This window comes from Lampetra fluviatilis, chromosome 59 (assembly GCF_964198595.1).
Source record: "Lampetra fluviatilis chromosome 59, kcLamFluv1.1, whole genome shotgun sequence".
NCBI lineage: Eukaryota > Metazoa > Chordata > Hyperoartia > Petromyzontiformes > Petromyzontidae > Lampetra > Lampetra fluviatilis.
Window position 1 is genome coordinate 2,309,552 of NC_136333.1, and position 22,414 is coordinate 2,331,965.

A 22,414-nucleotide genomic window follows, 5' to 3' on the forward strand; every position below is an offset into this window, starting at 1 on the left:
AGGGTCCCCCACATTGGGAAGTTATGGCCAATTCCCATACTAACGAGTGTTTGGCTTGTGTGAGGAAACTGGGAGTTTGTGTAGGAAACCCAAGTCGACATACAGACATGCCAAGTAGCCCTAACCCCCCCCGCCTCCGCCGGCTCTCCCGCGTCCACTGGCCATAATTCCCCATAGGCCGGGAGGAGTGTAACGCCACACCGACGGCGGTCTTTACACGATCCACCAACCCCCGCAGAAGTTACCGCGCGTTAGGGAGTGCGTGTGCGCCAAAACAAACCAAGCCAGGCAGGGCACCGAAACCTCGCAGCGCCGCAAACGAGAGCAAAGGAAAAGACGCGGCGCCGCAGCCAACCGGATCAATACGCCTAGGAGGGCCACGGCAACCGCGTGAAACATTTGGGCGATCGTCACCAGCAACTCGCGCACGCGGTGGTTACCGTGAGCAACTGTGGTGGTGGGGTTCCGTCAGCACCAGGGTGTTTGTCGAAAAGCGTGCCCGGCGAACGGCCGCTAAGCCTCGAATGCACGCAACCCGCCTCGGTTAGTCCACGTGAACCCCGCCCCCCCTACCTCTGGATGAGGCCTGATTGGAAATTGCCAAACCCGGGTGGGGATTGTTCCAGGTAACCTTTGGAGGCAACCGCACGCTGTGGTGGGGGGTTACGTATCGCGGCCTTATTAAGCGCGAGGCGAGCGAACTTTCGTTTTACCGCGCACAGTTGCTGACAGCAAGGGCCCAGTGCCAAATCGTAGCAAAGGCTTAGGCGGGTGTCAGGGGGGGGGGGGGGGTTAAGGTTGGTGGGAGTTGAGGAGACTGCCATTGTGGCGGTGGGGGGGCATGCGTGCGTGATTTGCACAAGCGAAGAGAGGGGGTAGCGGAGGAGGGAGAGCGGTGGGCGAAGGGTAAGAGAGCGGGGTTGGGGGGGGTATCAGCCAAGGCGGAGAGAGACCAAGAGAATTGTTCGGACACTTACACAGGGAGTCAGTGTGACTCGGAGCAGACTTACTAGTCTTCATTGCTGGCACGACAAGAGGAAGACAACAACGATGAGCACACTCCTCCACACTCGTGCACTTCGGTTATCGTTATTTATTCCCCCCCTCCCCCATTTTAATTCCCATTGTGCGATCGCAGTGTTGTCACGATATGGAGCATCCTTTGTGCGTTGCCCCGTGCGTTACGAGAAGTGGATGTCGGGGAACTACAGATGGTCCCCGAGTTACGATGGTCCGACTTTACGATATTTCGATCTTACCATGGCGATAGCGATACGACAAAATTGTTAAATATTAAAAATTTCGCGCGGCAGGCAAACGCAGCAGCGAACGATAAGTTCAATGCATGTATGATACGTAGCTTTAGCGATTTCATTTTAGAGTTACCACGATACAATACGTTCAATGCATGTTATAGCAGATAGGATTGTTTCTTGAAAAAACTTTCTATTAAATTGCAGTTCATATAGGTAGGCTAACAATTAACCTTGTTTTTTTACTTTACATTTTACTGTGCAATACAGTATTGTAATTAATAAATACATACAGTAGAAAGTGTATACAGTACGGTACTGTAAATTGCTCTGTTTTGCTAAATTATCACCATTCTTTAAGACTCCTGGGTAGGCTAGGCCATCTTCGACTTACGATATTTTTTGACTTACGATGGGGTCATCGTAACGCATCTCCATCGTAAGTAGAAAACTATCACGAGGGACCCTTTCCGGTGACCCTTTTAGCTGCAACACTAGGGGCCCACGTTCCCACACGCAGCCCTGCCGTGGAAAAGCAATTCACGGCAAGCCGGTGAAACCATTCTTTTTGATACGTGCGCAAACTCTTGCGGAATTTTGCCACGTGAAGTGAAAAACCAGGCCAACACTTGTCGAGATTTTTGCGTGGCCATTGGTGACTGGGCTGAGATTCAAGTCGCGACCTCTTGAGAACTCGGCGTAAATTGCAGGTGACGGCCTTAACCTGGATTCGAACTCGGCATTTTCAGCAGCACCGGCGCTGATCCGAGGCCTGCCCGCCACCCCGAACACGGCCTGCGTCACCATTCACGATGGTCGGGCGAGGCCCCGTAAGGGGCCAAGTGAATGTCGGGAAACCCTCCACCACCCGACATTGCCAAACAAATTAAATGGTCACGTGCACGCAATTTGATATGCAGCAGGCCGTGCATTAAATCATGACCGCCGCCTGCTGTATACTTGGGAGTTCTCCGGTTTTTCCCTCCAAATTTTTAATCGACATCACGCACTTAGAGACTACTTGGCCGTTATACATTTCCACACGATGATAGGCTACTTCGTAGAGCTACCATTTGTGGCAAGGTCGCTTCTGAAAAATAACTACATAGCTCAGTGGGCCTTACCTGGTAAAATAAAATGCGTTTAGTTTAAGCTTGCCGACAAGTCGTATGTATGTAAAACTTATTTCGCACCGTACGTAGGCAACCGTGCTAATCGGAGTTGCGGGGGGGGGGGGGAAGGACGACAAACTAACAATTCTCACAACAACAAGTAGCCCTACTTGGTAACGCGCCTGCCACAAGTCCGCACAAGACCGGCTTCCCTCATCTGACCTCCCCCAACCCCACGTAGCGCGGCGCAATCCCCGGGGCAGCGCTCTCAGGAGCGTCCCTCACCTATAACGCGCTCCACCACGCAGTACTGCTTGTAGAGGTCGGCAGACATCTCCCGCTGGCAGCTGTAGTATTCGGCATCCTCCGGGGAAGCCATCGACAGCCTGCGAGATAAAACAAACAAAAGGTAGAGAGATCCTTCCCACACACTAAAGCGTGGGGTGTGGACAGGACCACACACGCCGCAGCCGCCTTCGTCTCCCCAATGCTGATGTTTACACACCGCAGCAGCTGTTCATTTATAGCCCAAAGATCACTTTAGATACAGGGACTCCACTACTTACAAACGACAAACTGGGATGTTCTTCTTGACATGTCTGTTGGTGTAGGGGATTAAGAGGTTCGATTCATTTGTTTGTTCGCTGCTTGTGGAGACGTGAATAATTGGGAGGTTCTTTATGAGGGGTGGGCGATTTTAAGTGCTTGTTGTGGACAATGTAAACAACCAGTTATTGTTACAGGGACTCCACTACTTACAAACGAGTTAGGGTCCAGAGGTCTGTTGGTAAGTCCAACTTTACTCGTGTCGATTCCAAACATGTTGCACGGCATGTGTACACTAAACACGGGGAATGGCTTAACAAGTTGTATAACCTCCTGTCGATGTAGATGCCACTGGTTCATCACGTTCTGCAGATGTAGATGCCACCACCGCCATCTATTACGCAATGGTTGAACTTACAACTCTCGTTCCGAACAGGCAACTGGACGTACGGGACAGGTTTGTTGGTGTCTCGGAAAGTTCAAATGTTTGTAAGTCGAGGAGTCCCTGCATTGGGTATTTTGGCCTACTCTTCCAGGCTGGCCAGACACCTTGGCATGCACACACTTTACCCCACCACACACAACCCAGCTAATCGTGTCATCACGGTGTCACCCAATTGTATCACTCGATCGACAGAAGCCAGAAGATGATAAAACGTACCCCATTGTTTCAACTGCCCCCCACCCCCCCGCAGGACTCAAAATTAACTACGCACATCGACCACGATCGTGAAACCCTGGCTGGCGCAAAGGGGTGGGGGGGAGGGGGAATATGGGAGGGGAAAATGGAGAGGGGGGGTGGGGCAATGACGATGCAGAAGAGACACTCGCACGGCCCGACCGCGACTGTCCTCACTCACCACTGCGAAATCTCCTCTTCCTTCTTCTGGAAGTTCTCCACCTTCTTGATGCCGCGCACCTTCTGCTGCCGCAGCGTGTCCTCGCTCTCCCACGTGTTGTGGATGTGGGACCAGCCCTTCCACTTGATCAGGTACTGAATGCCGCCGCCGCTCGCACCGCTCACGCCGTCCGCCGGGGCACTGCCGCCATCGGCGTCAGCGTCGTCGCCGGCTTCACCGCCGTCCGTCGCGGCGGTCGCCTCGGTGCTATCGGCGGGGGTCTTCGTGGTGGTGGTGGCGGCGGCGGTTGCGGTGGAAGTTGCGGCGGAGGCAGCGGCGGTGGTGGCGGCTTTGGCGGCAGTGGCGTCCTCGCCGGGCAAGAAGCCAGCGTTTGGGTCTCCGTCGGCCTCCACCGCGTAGATGGTGGTGGCGGCACCCACGGCTGCACGTGGCGAGCGGCACAAGGGAGGGGAAACCGTTCACAAACCCGGGTGGTCGAGTCGCTCGAGCGGACCACGACGGTCCACCAATTCCAAAGATCCCCCGTGTAACCTTGAACAGACTTGTGCTGTTAGAGCACCTATGAAGGCTGGCACGGAACGCGAGGAGGTGGGGATTGCCAGCACCTCGCACGGCCACCTTTGTCTCCTTGATGGTGTTTTAGGCCGAGTCGCCCGAGGGGAGGCCCAAAAATGGTTCAGATAATCATCATTGGTGTTGGCCGTGAGTGGGAATCAAACTCGGGCCGCCAGATTCAAAGCTCAGCGCGCCAACTGCTACACGACCACTCCTCCCACACCCTCATTGTACACGAGGACACGCACGCACACGAGGACACGCACGCACACGAGGACACGCACACGAGGACACGCACGCACCTGTCTTGCGCCCGACGCGGCAGTCGATGACGCGCTCGATCATCTCGAACTCCTCGCTCTCGGCCTGCTGCGCCGTCTCCGTCACCTCGATGATGTCATCAGAGTCCGTTTCCTCGTCATCGTCCTCCTTGTAACTGAGAACGCACGCACACGCAGCGTCTCCATTGGTCACAGGGGACAAGGGCTGTTATAGCGAGCAGCCGTTGGCAGCAGCCGAGCCAGGTTGGTTAGTTCGCGCTGGAGCGAGAGGCTTGCGATGGACGGATTTGGTTGCGAGTTCAACTCCTGGTTGGGGGAGATCGGCTACGCTCGTTACGCACGCTGCCCGTGGGGGATGCAAAGCAACTGGCGCAACTGCCGCGTCCCGTTTATTTCTTCCCGTACAATTTAATTTTCAAAATCATTAATGACGGCGCGAGCATCGTGGAAGACGAGGAGGAGGGCGATCTCGGGAGGCGGCGGTGCAGTGGCAGCATGACAAGGCGGGCCGAGCGGGCGACCCACCTCACGTTCACCGTCGCCTGCCGTCGCGACTGCCTCTTGGGCGTCACATCGTCCTCGTCGTCGGAAGACTCGCTCTTCTTACGTTTCTTGGGCGTCTTCTTGGGGGTCCCGCGACGAGTCGGCGGTCTGAGCACGCACACGCGCACAGCCCACAGGTCACTCACGCGATAACTCAGCTAAGCGTCTCGCATAAAGACGGCGGTCTCCGTCCTTGCAGCAGCTTCTGGCTAAACCTCGAACAAAGACCGTCACCGTATCACAATTTCACACGCGCTTCTGCGGTCGTCTGGAACGCTCTTCCTTCGGATATTAGCACGCCACCGGAGCTATGCACTTTGAAATCACGTAGATTGAAAACTAATTTATTTAAAACAGCTTTTTGTGTTTAGTTTTATGTCCTTCCCCCGCACCTCCGATAAGCTCGGTTGGCTTCGTACGGTGACAAATAAATTCAACATACATAGATAGACAAAGATCCCCTGCATAGCCTTAACAGACTGGGGCAAGTCAGTTACACCTACGAAGGCCGGCACGGCACACGGGGGGGTGGGTGGCCACCTTCGTCTTCCCAGTGGCGATGTTTACACACCGCATCAGGTACTCATTTGAGGCTGAATCGACCTAGGGGAGGCCCGGGACCGGTTCAGATAATCGTCACTGGCGTTGGCCGTGAGCGGGATTCGAACCCAGGTCACTGGGTTTATAGCGCAGCGCGCAAACCACTACGCCACCACTCCCCACACACACACGCGGACACACACAGAGCCAGTCACGCACGCACACACACGGACAGACACAGAGCCACTTTACACACGCACACAGCCATGTCAATCGTGCAACACGCAGCCACTCTTGCGATACACAGCCATAGTCACGGTCATGCACAAAGCCACAGTCGCACAAAGGAAACTTGGCCACAGTCGCACAAACTGCCACAGTTACAGTCACTAATGCAAAACACCTCCCATTAGCACGGTTGGCTGCGTACTGTGCGAAAGAAGCTCACCATACATATACACATAAGCGCAGCAGGCCACTCAGGATTGGCAGCTAGTCACTCACGCCGCATCAGCATCCTCAACACCCTCCCCACACCACCACCCCACGGCTGGCTTGGCGGGGGGGGGGCGAGGGCTTCTGCCGGGGTACCTGGCCGGAGGTTTGGGCGGAGGACGCCGCGACCGGACTTTGTTCTGGGGCTCGTAGTCCGAGGCACTCCCTTCGCTGCTGTCATCTTCCTCCTCCTCCTCTTCCTCCTCCTCCTCCTCCACGCCGTCGTCACCCGTTCCGGATGCTTGCCAGTCCTCACTGGGAGAGCACGCGGGGGGGGGGGGGTTGTGTCAACGGCGCTGCTATTGCCTCCATCTATGCGCAGCAGCAGTGCCTATGTACCCTAGTCAAGAGCTTAGAAGCTGGAGCAGCAGTCGGTGGTGCAGGGTGCACATCTTCAACTCAAAATACACTTCCGTAGACCTAAACGGAATGGACCCCACGCGTCTAACAAAGCGCACAGCAGCACCCGGCAGCGATACGTCGGCCGGACGGTCGTTGCAGTCATCAATTTCGCCGCAGCGCCATAAACACAAGCGCGCTTCCGGTGGCGTTCTTACTCAGGTCTCCGCTTGGCACGTCCCTTCTGCTTGGGCGAGTCCACCTCCGAGTCGTCGTCGCTGGTGCCCTCCTGGAAACCAGCACGCACACCAATGCACGCACGTCAGCCGGAGGCCAGCCACGCGCCAGCCGCGGGGCCTGCCGCCAGAGCCGGTCGCCGGCAGCTCACCGAGACGCAGCGCCGACAAACCGCTCCCATCTTGGCAGGCCGCGTTCAGAGACGTGCGACAGAGAGTTCGCAGCTTCGTTCGTTACTCGATTGCCAGGCAGGGTCAGGGATGAGCGAGCGAGCGACCGGGTGCGCGAGTTTGGGTTTGATCATCGCAAGCATGAGCAAAGCGGAGCGGGGCTGGGGGCAAGACTAACAAAAACATGCAAACCTGAGACTTTGCCAGTTTCAGTGAAGCTCACAACACGGTAAACGTGCGCTGCTAGTTTTTGTTTTGGGTTTACCCGGAGATTAGCAGACGCACCGAGCACGTAGCGATGCGGGAGTCGAAAGAGATTTAAACCGGGTGGACCCCCCCCCTACCCCACTGAACAGAACACGCAACGGAAACGCGACAAGCGACCCCCGTTCGGGTCAAGCGCCGGTGCCGTACTTCGCTCCGCTCATGTCACTGCAAACGACATACTGGAGCGACGTCACGGCAACACGCCCCAAGACAATTTGATTATCTTTTCTTCATACTTTGCTCTCTTCGCCCCACCCCCCCTTCTAGTCTTAACTGTGCCGCTGGAGTAGAAAAAAACCCATCTCCAATTGGAACTCTCAAGGAACGGCCCCAAGAAGAGAGCGTGACGTCGCCACTTTAGGTCCCCTTTACCCACGTCGTCAGGGGCACGCGTTTGGGGCGAACCGGCCGAGATCATGAGCTGGCTACATTTTTCAACCAGGGAGAATCACAGGCAGCTGAAAACCTGGACTCAAACCCAGGTATTTTTACTCGGTGGCGCCGACTCGGCCATCTGAACCTTGAAGCCCCCACCCGCCCAGCTTTCACGTAACTTCAGTGTCTCTCATGGAACTAATACAGCTTCACAGGTCTGTGGGACACCCCAGGACGCGGCACGGGCTAGGCACGTCTACCAGAGAGCTTGTTTGTCATTCGAGTCGCACCTTCCTTTAAATCGGCGACCTCCACCCCCCAATCCCCACCAACCCCACCCACCCGCGACACCCAGTCTCCCACGACATGGCCTTACCTCCACCCGGCTCACATCTAGACGAGACGGCTCTTGACGCGAACGGTTTGACCTCCTGACCCCATAAACATCAGGGAACTCTTCCCACATCTGCAAACACACAGCCCCCCGTCATCATGGACCCCTTCCCAGGACAGCCCCCTCTGACAGGAGGGAGCGGTGGGTGGGGGGGGAGTTAGGTAAGGGGGTTAAGAGCTGGGGGATAGAGGGGTGCAGAGGGACGGGAGCAAGAGCAGAGCTGGGGTTTCCCACACCCCCCGACACGGGTGAGAAACCTTGTCCTTATAATACAGGAACTCCTCTACTTACGAACATTCCACTTACGAACTTTGAGATACGAACAAACCTGCTTGTATGTCCAGTTGCCTGTTCGGACCGAGATTCGAAAGTTCAACCGCCGCGCAATAGATGGCGGTGGTGGTATCTACATCTGCGGAACGTGATGTACCGGTGGCATCTACATCTACAGGAGATTATACAACTTTTAAAGCCATTCCCCGTGTTTAGTGTACACGCCGTACAACACGTTTGGAATCGGCAGGAGCGAAGTTGGACTTACGAACAGACCTCTGGAACCCAACTCGTTCGTAAGTAGAGGAGTCCCTGTAACAATAACTGGTTGTTTACATTGTCCACAACAAGCACTTAAAATCGCCCACCCCTCATAAACATCCCAATTATTCACCTCTCCAAGCAGCGGACAAACAAATGAATCAAACCTCTTAATCCCCTACACCAACAGACATGTCAAGAACATCCCAGTTTGTCACTGCCCGCTTTTTGTCTCTGAGCACAGTTTTTGCTGTTTTATTTAGCCGGGGGGGGGGGGGTGCAGGGGTGCCCAACCCACACCTCATGGCAACTTGTCCAAAGAGCCAAACAGGACTTCAAAATAAGTTTTAGCGGGCCATACATCAGCACAAACACAAGCCGAGACACAGTTCTGTCATTGTAAAGAGGCCTTTGTGTTCACAGCAGTTGACCGAGCACAGGGCTCAATAGGAGCGGCACGCTGTCGCCAGCTTCAATAGATTCTCCTGTAGAACCGGACCCTGTGACTTTAGGATGGGTCTCGCGAACAGAAATTGTGGGCCATGTCCAGAGCCCACGCGGCACCCCGCCGGAGGTTGTCAATGCACGGCTCATTTGGTTTCTCCCAATTACATTCCAAGTGCGACATCAGCGCCGTGTGGCAGTGCCAACTAGTCTTCGGTATGGAAATCCAGAAAGCGGGCAGTGCACTACCTTGTGAACATCCTGGCAGATGAGGTCATCTGGCAGCACACCAGTTATACTCCTTGCAAAGGGTTTGTTGAATGCCAATCACAACCAAAACGTATTTAACATTCACTGAAACTAGGAAAGGCAAAGCTTCGTGTGAAACGATATTTAAAAATTTAAAGATCTCAACATCGACCACCGTCAATCAACTCGCGTGCCCACGGGCTTGGAGCCGCTAGTCTAGCAGCAGCACCATTATCATCACCACCATGAAAGTGGTGGTGATCTGTGTGTGATCCACCAACTGGTTCGTTACGGCCACCTCGCTCAGCCTCAACCACTGTGGTCTCGGGTGTGAGCGTAAGCGGCGTTACCTTCTTAACGTCGGCAAGTCGCTCCTTGCGCGAGGGCCGCCGGTTTTGGCGCTGGCCCGGTGAGCCATCCCCTCTCGAGGTGGCCCCTTCAGACCCCGAGCCCCCGGAGCCTCCCGAGCCACCGGAGCCGCCAGAGCTGCTCTCCGATTGGCTGCCCGAGTCATCGCCGCTCTCCGACTGGCTGCCAGACTCCGAGCCGGAAGCCGATTGGTTGTCGTCCTCAGAGACGGCGCTGCTGCGGGAAACGCGGAGTGGAGGCAGGCGGGGGATCAGGGCAAGCAACTACGCAACCACCACCGGAACTACAACTCAACAACAATTACAACAACATCTACAGAAACAAACTCGCCGCTACAAAAATGACACAAGCACCATCTGCCACAGGTGATGATCACGGCATTAATTAATTACAAAACCGAGCGGGTGACCGAGTGGCTGATGAGCGCCGAGCTGGGCGGCACAGCCGAGAACCTGGGTTTGAGTCCAGGTTTCTAGGTTTGAGTCCCGGTTTCATCAGCCACTTCCTGCAATCAAACCGGGTTCTCAAGTGCGATGAGTTGATAGCCCTCAGCCCGGTCACCAGTGATAGCACCAAAAAACAAAACCCCCATCACGATAAATTAGATTCCGCGCTTAGTTTACCTCAATTTCAAATCTGACAATGAAAAATAACAGTTTGACTGCCGTGCGATGGATGGAAGACGTCCACACTGTGCTCTGCACAGCAGAAAAAGGCATCACTCCTGGACCTCATGGAATGACCGTAGACACAACCAGAGGAGTTGTTGGGAACAAAACAAACTCACATTCTTCAATAACACGGTGGCCTTTAACAGAAAAACTATATAATATTCATTGGAAATTATTCTAGAAATTCTGTATATCACCCAACCATATGTTCCTCATCCACAATATCCAGGATTACTTAAACCACCTTTATCCAACGAGCATCATAAATTCGAATGCAAGATTGGTACAAAACAAATAAATATTTTTTTTAAACATCACATGGTTTGGGGATTTAAACCTCACGTGGTTTGGGATTTAAACCTGTAACCACCCTAGGGCAATCATTCACTTGCCTCAGGCCAAGCCTAAGAGGCCACTCGCCCATCTGTTTTTACCACTTTCCACCTCTCCGGCCTCTACACGTGCTGTAAAACAAGGCCCCCCCCACCTATTTTATACTTTTTCTCTTCAAGGCAAGGGTGTTATTGACGAACGTTTTGCATCTTTTGTTGTTGTTATTTGTGCACCACTGCCAACGTGGCAGTATCACCAAGTGACGTTGTTTTTATATCACGGTGACCCCCCTCAGGTGCCCCAGTGTTTGTCTCATACCGCCACACTTTCAGATATACATTGCAGGTCAAAAAAGGTTAACTGCTGCTAATAATGACAAAGAACGTGATTACAAGACACCGCACTTCACTTTAATTTACATACAATACTTGAACTTCTTTCGCACTAGACGTAGTCAGCCGTGGCCAATTGCAAGGGCGGAAAAAATAACAAACTAAACACGCAATTCTAAAGGAGTTTTCAATTTAGATGGCAAAGTATATAGCTCCAGTGGCTTCTGAATATATATCGGAACGAAGGACGTTCCAGATGACCTGCAGAAGCGCATCTGAAAGCACGCGATGCAGTTGACCGTCTTCGTTCGATGGCAAGCCGAAAGACGCTGCTGCTGCTGCTGGGGACGATCGGAGCTTGCGTGATGGTTTATGCTCCTTGACGAGATCAGCGAGGTGTTGTGGCGAGCACTTTGTGCGTAATGAGAGCGACCGTACAACGTATTTAACCGTCACACCTTCACGCGCCTCGGCTCGCCACCCCCCCCCCCAGAACAAATCGGCAGCAACACGTGACACCGGGCGCATGTTACCGTAACGGACGCAGCAACCCAAATGGCATTCATTGGGCATTGCCTCTGAACTTTACACAAACCCTCCGCCAAAGACAGAATTCCTCCAAAACCGAGGGTCGAATTTGCCGAATGGAACCCGCGAAGGAACCCGGGAGAAAGGAGGACGATGAGAAGAAACTGGGCTGGTGTCAAAACTCAAAACGAGTGAATGGCTCTGGAAAAAGGACACAGTCGCACGTGTTTGGGGAGACCCCCCCCCTACTGTAAAGATGGTCCCCATTCATGGAGTTAGTTTCACAAAGCAGTTAATTCTGCCCCCACCCCCAGGGGTGTTGGTAAACCAGCGAGCGTATGCCCCTCGTGGCCGTTGGGAGAGCACCGGCAAACCTGAACGTGGGCGAGCGAGAGTCCGACGCCCTCTGCTGGTAGCTGCCGGTACTGCACCACTGAGACCAGCAGCACCACCACCACACGATTGCCTTAACCAGCCCGAGCCCGCACGCTAACCCCCGATGTAACTCATCAAACAGCTGCTAACCAATGCCACCACCACACTAGCTATTCGCCCCACTCACCCCTGAGACACCACAATCGGTCACATGCCCGCCCACCAATTAAGATGGGGGCACCAGCAATTATTTCACTATTATGTACTGCATTTTATAATAACCAAACGCATACCTTTGGAGTCTAATTATCACATTACTTGCACTAACACACTTGTCTAGGTTATCAAGCAAGTGCTGCCTCTGTGCTGGCGCAGGCCTGAGGCCACTGGTAGGCCCGAGGGCCGGGGCCACGTCCAGTACAGTTGCTCATCCGTCACTGATAAAAACAGCACGGGCAGCCATTTTGTGAAATGCACATACATACAAGCTCCTCACAAAATGGAGGCTTGCTTGCTTGCAAATTGAACGTGCATGCGAGGCTACGCCTGCGCGCCCCCCATTGCCGGGCACCACGGTGGGGAGGGTTTCGTCGCAGAACGCCATCGTCGGGAGGCAGCCCGAGCTCTTACGGGGTGCCCTCACAATGCAAAACGAGGCACAAGATGCCACGTGAGGCCACCCGTTCACGAAGAAGCCGATTCAAGTGAGTTAAAAGGCTCACCCCGTGCCGTCCAACTTTTTGGAGTTTGTCAAACCTTTCAAAAGCAGACTGCGGCCAAAAAAGGACGGTCAATGTGGTGACCGAGGCCACCGTGGCCTGCAAAAGCTGGCTTATTCCCATTAATTTGAAGTTGCCATGCAAAAAACTCAAGAAATATCGAATAAATTAAGGACGTCAAGGGTAAAAGTGATCATAATCAACATAATTTCCAAGAAAGCTGGCAATCGGGATGATAACAGAGATGTTGGCGGGGGTAATGGGTGCGTACGGCACCAGGCAAGGGCCACAGAACACCTGAAAGTGGCCGCTGGCACAGGTGGCCATGGAGCCACCACCTCAAAACCAAAAGCCAATAGGGCAAGAACATTCGGAGTGGGGGCTACCAACCACATGAGCTCAAAAAGACCTCAATAATTTCACTACCTGCTCCAAAATCCACCATCAAAGGTCGCTTGCTTGAGAGCGGGTTGACCACCAACCTCCTCACCCAGGCCCCCTCCCAAGAGCTCATGGGGGCCCAACCGGATATCAGATCACAGGCGCGCTCCATCCGCTGAACACAACGTTTGCAGGTTGACTTGGGAGGTCTCATGAGAGCCTACGCCACAACAGCAGATGTATAAATGCACAGGCTTGGCTGGGGGGCATTGGGATGGAGTTGAACTTGGTTTCTTGAAACCATTAAAACACTACAACAGGTGCAAGTACCATGCACCCGTCAACCTTCTTGCTACAGGGGCCGTTAGAAAAGTCCACAATTGCGCACGCACCAAACCCACAATCGCAAGCAAATCAAGTGCGATGTGAAGTTCATGGAAGGGTTCAGAATATAGGACATACACCTTGATGGGACAGGATGAACCAGATGTTGAGGAGACAAGATGAGGCAGATGTGGAGGACACATTCATGTGCATTGCAACACACTATTTGGTCCCATCATCAGGGTGCAACATACACACGGATGAGAAAACTGAAGAAATGTGGTCAACAAGCAGAGCCTAAAGATGCACCTGGGCTGCAGCCTGACAAGTATCACGCTAAATGAAGGCATCTTGCAACTCCACCAAGGTCCACTATAAACATGTGGGCATCTTCAGCAGTGACACGTGCACACACCGCACAACACGCCATGCACGGTGGTGGTACACGCAAAAGGCTCGAACGGTGGACACTTAAATAATGTGAACACGACGGCTGCAGATTGCCAAATATTGTACTAGGCCACAGGCCTTTGCCTGCAGCAGGAAGTGATACAAGTTCAGGGCCTGCAACAGGCCTGGTTCTCGCCTCAATGTTGGAAGTCTACTGCCAGCGTCAAGTCCATCAAGTTCTCATGGCCAAGGTTATAGAACGTCGTCTGGACTTCAAACGTTCTCACGAGGACGCAAATCATTCAGTTCCTCTCCCTGGGGACGCACGCGACACTTGCCTGCCGAGCCACCTCTATCGGTCATCTTTGGTGGGCACCAAAAACCGTAACAGAGACCGGCAAGACGGGGGGGGGGGTACCGAACGTCATCACCGAAAGAAGCAGAGCAACGAACACAAAACGACGTTCTGTCGGGACAATTTTCTTCCTACAACCACTGTGCGGCGGAAAACAAGCCAGACCAAAAACACGAGCATGGAGGACACGAGCATGGAGGTCTCGAGCGTGGTTTGCGACTGCGGGTGGTGAGGATCACACTTTTCTCCGCTCACCTCGGGCACGCGAACTTGAACCACCGCGCAAAACTCAACCGCACCAACACAAACTACACAGGAACGCGTGTCAAGCGTCGACGCACCAACAAAACACCAGGCAGGTTGCAAGCTGCAGTGTACATGCACACCGTGCAAACTGTACAGCGCACTGCACAGAGCCCTTGCACTGTACAGAGGCCTTGCACTGTACAGCACACAGGCCTTGCACTGTACAGCACACTGTACAGAGGCCTTGCACTGTACAGCACACAGGCCTTGCACTGTACAGCACACTGCACAGAGGCCTTGCACTGTACAGCACACAGGCCTTGCACTGTACAGCACACTGCACAGAGGCCTTGCACTGTACAGCACAGAGGCCTTGCACTGTACAGCACACTGCACAGAGGCCTTGCACTGTACAGCACACTGCACAGAGGCCTTGCACTGTACAGCACACTGCACAGAGGCCTTGCACTGTACAGCACACTGCACAGAGGCCTTGCACTGTACAGCACACTGCACAGAGGCCTTGCACTGTACAGAGCCCTTGCACTGTACAGCACACAGCCCGTGCACTGTACAGTGCACTGTACAGAGCCCGTGCACTGTACGGCACACTGCAGAGGCCTTGCACTGTACAGAACCCGTGCACTGTACAACACACAGCCCTTGCACTGCACACTGTACAGAGCCCTTGCACTGTACAGCACACAGAACCCTTGCACTGTACAGCCCACTGCACAAAGCCCTTGTACTGTACAGAGCCCTTGCACTGTACAGAGCCCTTGCACTGTACAGCACACTGCACAGAACGCTTGCACTGCGCACTGTACACAGCACAGCACCCGGGTGCACTGTACACAGCACAAACCCAGAGTGCACTGTACACACAGCACGGCCCACGCGTGCACTGTACACACCGTACAGGCCCGGGGCGCACTGTACACAGCACAAACCTCGAGCGCACTGTACACACAGCAAGACCCACGTGCGCACTGTACACACAGCACGGCCCACGTGCACACTGTACACACAGTACGACCCACGTGCACACTGTACACTGGAGATCTACGAGGGGGAACGAAACCCCAAGCAGCGCAAGGTTGCTGGGCACGCCGGGGCGAGCGACAGACCGAGAACATCTTCTGGCAAAGCGCGAGAACCGGTGTGGCAGCTGGGGGGGGGGGTAGTAAGCAAGCCACCCACAGGCACCCTCACACCGCACACCCAATAGCTCGCACCGGATGTAGAAATTCGAGCGAGATTAAACTGCGTCGTCCCCAAGCAACCGGCTTGCAAAAACAACAAAAATCATCACCCTTTTTCTCACTCGTGCCAAGCACGCAACGGTTGCAAGCATTACGAACAACGCCGACAACAAAAGCATCCAAACTCGGCACATTTGTTTTTGTATCTCTGTCCCCCACCACCACCACGACCAACTGTCACAGCCCCAAACAGCGACGACTTCCTGGCATCGCGTAACTCTACGGCGTAGCAAGTCGGCGAGTGCCACGTTCACAGACCCACACCGGGGGGTGGGGGGTAGCTGCTGAAACAACCACAAATACACACACACATACCCCCCTCCTCTCCCACACACACACACGGGACGGCGGATTCTCAGTTGTTGCGAGCCCCTCTGAGCCTTTGTGGATAGCACCGTTAAAAAATATTGGGGTGGGAATAACACACCTTGCAACAAAAAGGGATAATGCAAGCGAGTCACAATCATCTATTCACGATATCCCCGCTGATCAACTCGGACGCATCGCCGACGCCACCCACATCCACACCCCCCTCCTCTCCCTCCCATGTCACCCGCTGCTTCTTCTTTTGGTGTGGCGACGGAGAGGCAGAACGCCTTCAGATCTTAAGCCGCACATTTTTCGGAGAATCTCCCCCCCACCCAAAGATATCATCCCTGGCCAAGGGGATAACAAACATACATGGGGGAGAGACGCAACCTCGGCCCCGAAGGTTGTCACCACTAACATCAACACCCCCCCACCACCACCACCAACATCCCCCCAACCACCAACATCACCCCACCACCACCACCTCGGCCTCCGCCCGCCCACGACTCCCGCAGCATTTCCCCCCCCCCACTACCGCATTGCCTACGCATCACCGCTGCTGCATCCCCTTGCAGCAGCAACATCACTCCTCACTCACGGCTTCTGCTGCCTACGTGAGCGAGGTGAACCTACAAAGGGGCTGGTACTGTCCCCGTGACAGAGCCTATCCGCCGTGTGAAGAAGATGAAGCCCTTACCCAGAGAATGAAGTACAGCGTAGCATAACAACGACTGGGACCCCGAGTAGGGAGGGGGCAAATGGATGTCGTCCTATGGAATCGTGTGGGAACATCGTGAGAGAATCCACCACCACACCACACCACCACCACTTGCTGTTTCTGCCAGCCTGGTTAGGCAACATGACGTGTGTGATACCAATCCCGGTGGATTATGGGTAACTAAAATAAATGTTGCAGCGTCGTCTGCGGTAAGCACTCGCATTCAGACCCCGCCCCCCCCCCCCAAGAAGGTTCAAGAAGCAAACAACATCAACGTCAAAATGATGCGTCACTTATTTGTGGAGTCCAAGCGCCATAGACGTGCGTATGGTCATATCCACTTCTGCTTTATTGTACTAAGCCTAGGAAGGATGTTTTGCATCATCATCATTATCCACGGTCAATCCACTGCTGAATGAAGACCTCCATAGTCGTGACCTCCCCCCCCCCCAATCCTGCGATGCCACCAAAATCCACCCCCGCCACAAACGAGCGTGATCCACGTGGCCGTCCTCTCAGCCATGACCCCTACCCAAGCTGCCATTCCACCAACAGAGCCTCATCCATCATTATCTGTTCTTGTAACGACGTGTACCCTTGCCTAAACCCCACTTTTCTAACCTTACAGCAACCACGTAGTAATTGGTTTGTCCAATTAATAGGTTCCTCACTTTAAATTCTCCATCCGATCCATCTCAAAAGCACGTTAATATGCACCGATTAAGTCCTTCCCATTTTAGGAAAATGTGTTATGTTGCTATTCATGATTTAAGTCAATGTCCAACATTGTTTTCCACTGGAATACATAATTAATCGTTGACATGTCCAGTCCTTGTTGAATTCCATGTTTACCTTGAACTTGAAGTCTTCTTCGTAAAGATCGTCAATCGACTACTGTAGATCATCAGCAAATCTGAGATTAAACAAAGTATCCACTTGTGTACTATACATGCCTTTCATATCCATCGTGGAAAAATCCAACAACGTTGTAAAAAAAAGAGTATCAAAACGTCTAAAGTGTGTAATAGTATGGCTGGAATGTTTCCACTGTAATCCCATTCGATCCAAAAACATAAACCCAACACCTTCAGTTGAAATGTCCTTTTGGAGTGGCTTCCTCAACATGCCCTAGAGGGTCATTGGTTCGGTCCCTAGGAAGTAAATGTGTTGGGGTGAAAAAAAACCCCACAAAAACCTCAAACTATAGACGATAAAGTTCTTGTACACCAAAACTCTAAGTTACAAAACCGCAAACTGCGGCCTAAACATGAGAAAGCCTTTGAGCCAATCTCCTCCGCCAACTCCACCCTGATGGTGGAATGGGCCATCTTGAGGCCATAATTGACAGCGAAGCGATGGAAAGGCCTTCACTGACCCCACCGAAGTTGTGGGCCCCCACCCACCCGCTTTCACGAGCCGAGGATATCTATAACTAAAAAAGGGGACCTTGTTCAGGGTCGACCACCCCCACATAGCAGCCACCACCCCCCACCTGTGGCACAGAGACCAAACAGCGATATGGAAAGTTCCAAAGTTGAGAGGCAGGTAACGGGCGTACGATGTGAAAACACATTCCGGGAACAATAACGCTTGCCCGACGTTTCGAAGACACGGTGCCCGATGAGGAATGGGTGAGCAGGTTACGCCGCAGTCACCACGGGCATATGTCACCGGTGGTTGGATGAGAATTGCAATCCAAACTTTAATCCCAGGGGCTGTGGCTCAAAAAAGTTGACTTTCACGGTCTAAAGGAGTAAAAGTGACGAGGAAAGACGTCGCTCAACATCCGTGACAGCACCTACGCGGTTGCGCTGCAGCCGAACCCGGCCTGTGGCTAGAAACGTCGAAACAAAATGATTACATCTAAAATAAAATCCAACAAACGAGGGACCTCATTCGGCTTCAAACGCAAGCACCGAGAAAGGGGTAACCCCCCCCACCGCCCATCTCCCCTGAAAATAGAAGCCACCCCCATCACAACATTCGCTTAAAAGCAACCAAACGCAAAACCAATTCCAACCGCACCTCAAAAGCAACAAAAAAAACCCAGGAGAGAGGGGGGGCTGTTAAAATAAAGTGGTTGGCGGTCGCAAATCGTCAACCAGAATTGTTCTCAAAAAACGAAAGGCAGACACCGGCTCCCGACCAAACTCGTGCTCTGCCCCCCACCCACCACCCCGTACGACAACAAAAACAAGAAATTAATTCAGCCAACTTTTGCCATTTTCAAAACAAACCTCCTCGGGCCCCCCCCCTATTCAAGGGGGGGCTGCAGCGAGGGGCCTCGGGACGAGCTTCATCTACGGCGTCGACAGCGGCGGCGTCGAACGGGCCGAGCCCGAGGGTGACCCCCGGCCAGCCCGGGCTGGTGGCGGTCCCTTTGGGTCGGTGGCGGTGGTGGTGGGGGTCGTCCATTTTGTTACAAAATGGTGCATTGCAGTAACAAAAGGGGGTCCCCTTCTCTCTCTCCCCTCCTGCCCGAGCACCGTCGACTTCGCAAAACCACGACGGGAAGATTTCACCCCGCGACACCGCGAGCCCAGCGTGGCCATCGGCACCACCGCAGCAGCCATCGGGCCGAGAGGAGAGCGAAAAAAGCCATCCCATGGCCTCGTCTCTCTCTCTCGTCTCTGCCCTCTCGCTTCCAAGGGCGTGGCGGCAACAGCCCCAATGCCTCCCCCGTTGTGTTTCTCCCAAGGTCACCGTGGACACGATGGAGAGAAACCACCACGAGAGAGAGAGAAACAGAAACAATCGCCACTAAAAGTTGCCGAGAGCCGGGGGCTTCCGCACCGATGTCTGCCCGGAGTCGCGCTGCGTGCGAGGATGTGAGGGTGGTGGTGAGGGAGGGTCTCCGGCACTCACCTTGACGCGTTGCTGTTGTTGTCGTTGTTGTTGTTATTGGATGCCTCCTCGTCGTCGTCGTCGCTGGCAGCCGTCGCCGAGATGGTGGAGATGTTGAGGGTTGAAGATGACGAGGGGGTAGTGGTGGCGGCCGTGGCCGTGTCGCCCTGCGGCGAGCCGGGAGGGGAGGCCGGGCGCTCCTCCGTGCTTTTGTCTCGGCTCCCGGCCTCCTGTTGATGGCGGTGACGATGAAGACGACGATGTTGGTTAATTAGCTACGATTAATTAAGCTATGGGGGGGTAGGGGGAGGAGGCGGCGTGGTAGGTAGGTAGGTGGGGGGTGGTGGTGAAGCTCACAACGCGGACAGGCTCCGAGGCCTGCTAGGCCGCACGCGCCACCGCCGTTTTCCCACCGCCCCTCGGCATTTATTTAAATAAAAACACTAAAAAATAAACCTCCAAATGTAAAAGGCCGTTATCGTTGCCGACGATAGCGGTCGTTTTTTTTCTTCCGTTTTTAGTTTATAAAAGTGCGAAGAAGCTGGCGTTCTGCGAGTTGATAGAAGTCGTCAAAAGGGCCGATTGTGTGTTACGAGGCATCGCGAAAGCGCCAAATCGCTGCAGCTTACCTGCTCCATCTCATTAAGAAGACGACTTTCTCAGGCTTGGCCTCAAGCTGTCCCCCCCCCCACCACCACTAATTGATAAATCGCCCTTCACTCGACTCTACCAACGCATCAACCAAACCCCATCAATGACCTAACGCGTCAACAAAAACAACTAAAAAAAGAATAAACCGCGCCAACAACGACGAACCTAACACCGCTGCCCCCCCCCTCCCCGCGAAAAATGATAAACTTTAGAGGCCTTCCTGGCTCCAAAGGTCCGCACGCTTCCCTGTCTAACGCGTGGGGAGCCCACCGCGATACACGCAAGACGCTGGCCGCAATTAGCACCGCCGCCGATGCCGCTGCTACCTCCCCCACCCCCTCCCTCCCTTCTAATTAACGACGGTCAACACTTAAAGAGGCTTCGAACCCATCGCTGTTGTCTCTTCTAAACCCGCCTTGCCGCTTGCTGATCGAGTCTGGGGGTGGTGGGGCGGGGGGTTGGGCGCGTGTCGTCGCCGCCGCCACGTTCACTGGACACGCACGTGTACGACAAGCATCGGCGCTAAAGATGGAGTCCTCCTCCTCCTCCGTCTCGCCATCGCCCCTCTCTCTCTGCTGCCTCCTCCTCCTTCCCTCTCTGGCTCCCTCCCCTTTCACCCTCACCCACCTCCTCGTCTCCTCCTCTAGCGGGCGCCCTCCAGCACACGCAACACGTAACACATGTAACCACGCTCACCACTCACTGCGTGTCGTGGTGTGCCTTACTCGCGATTACAGTACATGCAGCACACACACAACACACACAATTTTTTTCTTTCAACTGACCATTTCTTGACAGCTGTTGTGAAAAATCCCTCCTCCCCCCCACCCCACAAAATGATTGATACGTATACAATTAATTCCCAATAACGCCACGCCGCCTCCTCTATATATAGGTAGGCGATAGTATATATAGGCTACACGACTGTGGACTTCCTTCTGATGCTGGAAGCTACCAAGAGCGACCACTCGCCCCCCTACCCCGACCCTTTCTGATGCAAAATATTCATCGTCGTCAGCAGCGAGGCGCTGGAGGAGGAGCCGCTGCGAGTGACGATGAGAGAGGGAGGGGTGGGTGGGTGATGGAGGGGAGGGGCCGCGGGGTTTGTGGTGGATGAGTGGATTGGGGGGCGAGTTCGTTGATCGAAGTAATAGGCGGGTGGACAGGTTTAGTGGGTTCATGAGATCGATGGGTTTGGTCGAAACGTGTGGATGGGCTGAGTTGATGGATTGGTTTGCCAAATCAATGTCCAACATTGTGGGGTGGGTGGGTTGGGTGGCAGGGTGGGTGGGTGGGTTGGGTGGCAGGGTGGGTGGGTGGGTGGGTTGGGTGGCAGGGTGGGTTGGGTGGCAGGGTGGGTGGGTGGGTGGGTTTGGTGGCAGGGTGGGTGGGTGGGTTTGGTGGCAGGGTGGGTGGGTGGGTTGGGTGGCAGGGTGGGTGGGTGGGTTGGGTGGGTGGGTTGGGTGGGTGGGTTGGGTGGCAGGGTGGGTGGGTGGGTGGGTTGGGTGGCAGGGTGGGTGGGTGGGTTGGGTGGCAGGGTGGGTGGGTGGGTGGGTTGGGTGGCTGGGTGGGTTGGGTGGCAGGGTGGGTGGGTGGGTTGGGTGGCAGGGTGGGTGGCAGGGTGGGTGGGTTGGGTGGCAGGGTGGGTGGGTTGGGTGGCAGGGGGGTGGGTGGGTGGCAGGGTGGGTGGGTTGGGTGGCTGGGTGAATTGGGTAGCAGGGTGGGTGGGTTGGGTGGCAGGGTGGTTGGGTTGGGTGGCCGGGTGGGTGGGTGGGGTGGGTTGGGTGGCAGGGTGGGTGGGTTGGGTGGCAGCGTGGGTGGGTGGGTTGGGTGGCAGGGTGGGTTGGGTGGGTTGGGTGGCGTTGGGTGGGTTGGGTGGCTGGGTGGGTGGGTTGGGTGGCAGGGTGGGTGGGCTGGCTGGGTGGGTGGCAGGGTGGGTGGGTTTGGTGGGTGGGGTGGGTTTGGTGGGTGGGGTGGGTTGGATGAGTTGGTGGGCAGGTGGGTTGGGTGGCTACGTGGGTGGGTTGGGTGGCTGGGTGGGTGGGTTGGGTGGCAGGGTGGGTGGGTGGTAGGGTTGGGTGGCAGGGTGGGAGGGTTGGGTGGCAGGGTGGGAGGGTTGGGTGGCAGGGTGGGAGGGTTGGGTGACAGGGTGGGAGGGTTGGGTGGGAGGGTTGGGTGGCAGGGTGGGAGGGTTGGGTGGCAGGGTGGGAGGGTTGGGTGGCAGGGTGGGTGGGTTGGGTGGCCGGGTGGGTGGGCTGGGTGGGAGGGTTGGGCGGCAGGGTGGGTGGGTTGGGCGGCAGGGTAGGTTGGGTGGGTTGGGTGGCTGAGTGGGTGGGTTGGGTGGCAGGGTGGGTGGGCTGGCTGGGTGGCAGGGTGGGTGGGTTTGGTGGGTGGGGTGGGTTTGGTGGGTGGG

At 54.9% G+C, this 22,414-nt stretch overlaps 1 protein-coding gene across 1 annotated transcript in view; it reads right to left on the minus strand.

Moving 5' to 3' along the window:
* LOC144950780 (chromodomain-helicase-DNA-binding protein 1-like) overlaps positions 1-20,600 on the minus strand; it is a 54,380-nt gene extending 33,780 nt beyond the window's left edge. The window contains exons 1-11 of the mRNA XM_078880869.1: positions 20,504-20,600; positions 19,372-19,580; positions 9,545-9,779; positions 7,950-8,039; positions 6,743-6,813; positions 6,282-6,440; positions 5,133-5,258; positions 4,629-4,762; positions 3,772-4,192; positions 2,651-2,751; positions 978-1,022 (exon numbers count right to left, since the gene is read on the minus strand). Coding sequence (XP_078736995.1) covers positions 978-1,022; positions 2,651-2,751; positions 3,772-4,192; positions 4,629-4,762; positions 5,133-5,258; positions 6,282-6,440; positions 6,743-6,813; positions 7,950-8,039; positions 9,545-9,779; positions 19,372-19,580; positions 20,504-20,560 — 1,648 coding nt within the window. The 5' untranslated portion in view covers positions 20,561-20,600. The remainder of the gene's footprint in view (positions 1-977; positions 1,023-2,650; positions 2,752-3,771; positions 4,193-4,628; positions 4,763-5,132; positions 5,259-6,281; positions 6,441-6,742; positions 6,814-7,949; positions 8,040-9,544; positions 9,780-19,371; positions 19,581-20,503) is intronic.
* Positions 20,601-22,414: the final 1,814 nt, after the last annotated feature.